This window comes from Schistocerca cancellata, chromosome 1, assembly GCF_023864275.1.
Source record: "Schistocerca cancellata isolate TAMUIC-IGC-003103 chromosome 1, iqSchCanc2.1, whole genome shotgun sequence".
Classification (NCBI taxonomy): domain Eukaryota; kingdom Metazoa; phylum Arthropoda; class Insecta; order Orthoptera; family Acrididae; genus Schistocerca; species Schistocerca cancellata.
In genome coordinates, this window is record NC_064626.1 from 105751534 (window position 1) to 105757533 (window position 6000).

The window sequence follows — 6000 nt, forward strand, 5'->3', positions numbered from 1 at the left end:
AACACCACATTAACAACAACATGTTGGAAATCATTGACCTATAGTCCCTAGGCATAGGGCTATGCAAACATATACAAAAAATTATCTGCAGGCATGTTACAAGGTTTGAGATCCCACATTTCCTGAAGATGAAAAGGTAAACAACAGAAAAATATTTCAGGGATATCTGACAAAGAGATTGGGGCCTGAATAATTTCTGGAAATAAAACATGTACAGATGAGGTAGAATATGAATTGAGATGAAAACATTCATTCTAATTATTACAATACTCAGTGCTTCACTTTCTTTTTTTTCCAGCATTGCTGAACTATGTATGTATCATCTGCAAACTGGATAATTGGCATTCAAATGGTCTGCAGCTTTCTCTATATATACAAGTACTCTGATGAGCCAAGATATTAGCTTGCTTAATAGCATTTAGCTTGCTTAATAGTGTGTTGGTCCTCCATTGGAAAGCAATAAAGCAGTGACTGTACATGAAATGGGTTCAACACGTCCTTGATAGGTTTCTGGAGATCTTAGGTACCAGATGCCTATGCGCAAGTCACACATTTCCTGTAAATTACAGGGCATTGGTTTGTGGGTGTGGAGCTGGTACCCAATAGCATCACAGATGTGTTCCATCTGGTTAACACTGGTGAAGTTGGCAGTAAAGAGTTCATTTTTCCTTGTCATGGCTGTATATGCACACTGTTGTCACCATGCCATTTCTACACTGTCATTTCATAAAGATACAACTACTACCAGTAGTGTAAGAAGGGGTGTTCAAGCACAATCTGCAGTTCTGCTGGATTTGGTTCCCTCCTCCTTCCCCTTCCCCTTCCCCCTCCTTCTATGATGTTATCAGTGACATCTTCAACTGTCGTAAGATTTCTCCCTCTGTGACATAGACCAAGTGAGTTCACTATTATGGTCCTTAAACCACTGTAGTACGATTATGGCCTTATGACAATGTTGTCCACCTGGAAGGGCCCATCGTCATTGGGATGATGGGACTGGAGGAAGGGGTGATGGAAGAATAGGGGAAAGGGGGGGGGGGGGGCGATGTGCGTAGTCAGCAATAATGATCATGTCATCCATAGCTGTCGTGGTGCCTTCAATTACTACCACAGGTCCTATAGAAACCCAGATGATTGTCCCCCCATAGCATAATACTGCTCCCATCTGTCTGTGTCCTTGGCAAGCTGCTGTTTTAAGCAGCCATTTGCCTGGATCTGGACAGGACTGTCAATCTGGTGTAACAAGAAATGTGATTTATCTGTCCATGTGATACTTTTTCATGGATCTATGGTTCAATTTTTATGATCCTCTGCTCATTGCAGACATAACTGATGGTGTCATTGTGTCAACATTGGAACATGTAGCGGTCACCTGCTGCAGATCCCCATGTACAACAATGTGCAATGAACACTGTGCTCCAAAACCCTGGTGCCTGCACCATCATGGTACTGTTATTATATCTGCCAGTGGTTGCTTCTCATCTTGCTTCATGCAGGGTGATTTTTTTTCCATTGTGTACAAACTCTAGGGATTGATCAAAGAGAGGATACAGGACTAAAGAGGTCTAGTAAACTTATGCCCAGAAGCACACGGTTTCCATGCTAGAGACAATTTATTCAGTCATACATTGTTACAAAGACTGTGGTCTAATACATGCTGCACCATGCCGCCACAGTTACAGTATGTGTTGAAAATGGTTTCCAGGGGCCTTAACGTATGAGTGTAAGCACCATATAATGTTCTGTCTCGCACTTCACATCGGCCATGTTGCATCTGAACAGTGTCAAAAATAGCATGAATATGCTGCTCTAGTGTCTCCAGTGTGGGCTCTGCATACACAATACTTTTGACATAGCCCCATAACCAGAAATCATACGTTCTGAGGCCCAGTTAGTGAGCAGGCCATGCAACTGGACACCCTTGACCAATCCATCGACCAGGGAAGACATGATTGAGATGTGGCTGGACATTAATGGAGAAGTGGGCTGAAGCACCATCATGTAGGAGCCACATAACCCTTTGAATCATCAAAGGCACTTCTTCCAGCAGGGGAGGCAAAGTCACCCATAAGAAACACTGATATTTCCAGCATGTTACTTGATGTGGAAGGAAGACTGGTCCCAAAATATAGTCGACAATTATCCTGGCCCACACATTCCTGCTGCACCGATGCTGATGATTCGCAGTCACCATTCCATGGGGGCTCTGCACACTATCCCACAGATGATTATGAAAGTTTGAGATACCACTCTGTGTAAATGTGGCCTCATCTGTGAGTAGGCTGGATGACTTGAATCCCAGACTCATGGTTGCCTGGTGAAGAAACCAGTGACAAAACTGCTCCCAATGTGGCAGGTCTGTTGCACATGCTGTAAGTGATAAGGAAAGTAACAGTCGTCATGGAGTATGTTCCACACTGTACTTGCGGGCCAACTGCCTAATACTGGCATGTCAGCACCTTCCACAGTGTTAATCACATTTTCCTCCAAGTCTGGTGTCCGAATATTTTGGGTACATCCTTTGTGATTTCCTGGTTCCTGAAATGACCCTGCATCAGACAAATGGTGAAATACTGTTGCAAACATTGAATGCTGTGGTTGTTGTCTGTGGGGATAAGTCTCCTGATTCAATCTTGCTGCCTGCTGCCCATTGCCATTTGCCTTTCTGTAAGTGAACACTATGTTGGCAAGCTCTCAGTTTGAATACAGAGCCACTGTGTTCAATGCTGTATCAGACGCGCTACAGGGTGAGTCAGAAGAGAAGTGAATCAGATGCAACATTATGAATTACTATGGCAGGAGAGGGCGCTAGTGCATGACGTATCAGGAACAGTACCACCCTCTAGGAGGAAACCTTGCTTGCTCTAACTGTGGCTGCATGGTGCAGTTCGTACTAGATTGCATCTCTGTAACAAAGTATGAGTGAATAAATTGTCTCTAGCTTGGAAACCATGCATTTTTCGGCATAAGTTCATTAGACCTTGTTTGTTCTGTACCCTCTCTTCAATCAAACCATAGAGTGGATAAAATCACAGTGTAGAGCAGGCAAGTCTCTGGCCTACACATTCTGTGATGAGGCGTGGACTTCTGAAACCTTGTTGCCTACTCATAATTTCACCATTTTTCAGCCACCACTAGAATAGTGCCTCATTCCTCTATGCTCTATTTATATACGTTTCTCACTGGGTCACATGCCCACAGTGCTATCAGCTGGCATTCAATCTCACTTGGGCTATGGTCATGTTTTAGCTAATCGGTGTGCATATTAAACAAATTTCCAATAATGTATAGCCAGGGGGAGAGCACAGAAGCAGTTCAAGATGTGTTAGAACTCGTAATCTGTCCACAGGCTGAATGCAGAGGAGGCCGAGGTGCGGCAGCTGAGCCCGGAACATGCTGATGCCATCCACGACTTGTACCCCGCAAATGACCTCGAGAGCATCGAGGTGTTCCGCCGGCTGCTGTCTGCGCTACCTGCCTATGGAGTATTCTCGGCAACAGGCGAGCTGGCTGCCTGGATGGTGCAGTCCTACTATGGTGCCATGTTCTCCATGCAAACACGGCCAGAGTTCCGACGCAAAGGCTATGGCCTGATTCTGGCTCGCCGGCTGTCAGCAGCAGTTGCCAATCGTGGCTACCAGCCCTTTGTCGTCATTCGACCCGAGAATGATGCTTCGCTGGGATTGTATGCCAAGCTGGGCTTCCGGAGGAGCTACTCGACAGTGCGAGTCATCTTCCGGCCGCACGCAGCGGCTCGTGACAACAGCTAGGCCACTGCAGTCGTCGATGCCACGTCCCCCTTCTCCGTCACCTGCTTCACCCTGCGTCTTCGCCCTGCCATGCCCTGGGCACGGCTAGCACCGACGTGCCTTTAGCTGCCCTCACACTTCCAGAGATAAAGACTTTCTGCCCCAACACCTCTAGTCAGCCAGATTTAGTGCCTAGCATAATACCTGTAAAGAACACTGAGCCATTTGCTGCACTGTAGTACCTGACTTTGCTTCTGTGATGTTTGGCTACATCAAGACATACTGCAGCAAACCTGCATTTTGACTGGGGAGAAGCAGCTGAGCAACTGGCAAATGACAGTGCACCAGTCCTCTGTTTTGTTCTGTAGGAGGAGTGGTACTTCTGTGCTGGTATAACATTTAAATCTCCCACTAGTAGGAACATTTAAAAAATTTCTCTGCACTGACTGCCATACAGTTGACATAAAAGCTGTGTTCTGTGCCATTCTTGCTCTGGCAACACTATTAGTATTTGCTGATAATTTTCATATTCGATAGCCTCAATTTCACCATTCAAATAAAATATTGGAAACGTCATCTCCCTATTCTGTGTTGCTGCATTGGTAAGTTCCACTATTATTTGACAGTGATGAGCTGTGATACTCTGTATCTAAGCTGCTTACTGGATTATCACAATCAGTTAAAAGTACATCTGATTCATTTATTTAAAACTGCACAATGATTTCCACAGTTGCTGGTGGCCCACATGTCCCTGCTTCTTGTAATTTTAACATGATTCTTATAAACAGTATAGAGTATGTTGTTGTTTCGACCAGGAGATAAACAATGTTCAAAATGCATCATCAAATTTGAAAAATAAACAGCATGTGACTATTTGTTACAGTGTAACATATAGTTCTTAGTTTATGTCCCAGCAGTGGACACTGGAACACAAATATAACTGAAGATGTCCTTGTATCATCTCATCTTCAGACTGAAATGTAACTCTAAGCATTTACAAATATAATGAAATGTGACATAAAACAGACTTCACAACTAGTACCACTCTTTGGAGCATGTTAAGAACAGGTCACTTTGTGTCTGGAACTAGGACAGAAGAAAACTGCTGTTTGCTGTAATGAATCTTCTGGTAAAGTGGACTGATGAATGTGCTTTCTTGGTGGTTAATAAATCACACTACCAACTATCCATCCAACAATTTCATCCTGCATCGTTATATTTTAATATTAACAGTACTTGGACATCAGTCATATTCTTGACAGTTGAACACAGCTTTACTTACAACTTGACTTGAAAAAATATTAACAATGACCTAAATTATTTAGAATTACTTTTTCGTCATATCATACAATAAATATTATCAATAATTTTTATTGTGTAAGATTATGGACAACTAAATGATGAATATTATCACTAATTCCAAACCAGGAAATCTACTATCATTATTTTTGTTTTCTATCTGTCTGATACTATAAAAGCAACTAATTCTGCTGCATATGCATGATTAATCTGAGGAAAACTCCACATAATTTTTCTTATTAAATGTATTCTCATGCAAAAGTAAATATCAATGTGTAGCAAGCAATTCTACTTATGAGCAACTTAAATTTAAAAAAGAAATCTAAAACAAAAGCCTTTAGCACTCTAATCACATGCTAAGATGGTATGTAAGGTGGTGCGGAGTTTTCATTTTCCTTCATGATGTCATAATTCTCTTATACTGAGGATTTATCAGGTATATTGTGTGACATTCATCATTAGTCATGCATTTATAGTAACACACGGGAAACACGAATAAATAACCATAAGCCAAGCAAATCAGTCATAAACTGTCAGTTTGGTCACACAGTGCACTCATTTATGAGAAGTTTTACCTATTGTTGTCATATGTCTTTTACATCACTCTAGAGATGTGGTGAAGCGTTCAACTTAAAATGTATTCAATGTCCTCTTCTACTTATGCTTTGAGTAGTTACCTTGGAGCTCATTTTTCAATATGTCTGTGTATAATTTGTATTTTCAACAAAGTATTTCTTCTGGTCTGAGCCCATGGGCCACTTTCCAAACTGTAAGGTCCTTTTATTCTGTTTTCTTTGCATGTTATCAATTTAACTATGAATATTTTGCATCAATTCCAAATAGCCATTTATCACCAACAAACAACAATAATTTGATGACAATATTCTGTATCACAATATCAGTACAACAAAAAACTATTCATACAACAATAGGACAAACTGTTCTTGCAAGT

At 41.9% G+C, this 6000-nt stretch overlaps 1 protein-coding gene across 2 annotated transcripts in view; it reads left to right on the forward strand.

The window, feature by feature from the left end:
- Window positions 1–5037, forward strand: part of LOC126166463 (uncharacterized) — a 543996-nt gene extending 538959 nt beyond the window's left edge. For both annotated transcript variants that reach the window (XM_049920406.1, XM_049920405.1), the window contains exon 5: window positions 3350–5037. In XM_049920406.1, the coding sequence (XP_049776363.1) occupies window positions 3350–3770 (421 nt within the window). In that variant the 3' untranslated portion in view covers window positions 3771–5037. The remainder of the gene's footprint in view (window positions 1–3349) is intronic.
- The last annotated feature ends 963 nt before the right edge of the window (window positions 5038–6000 follow it).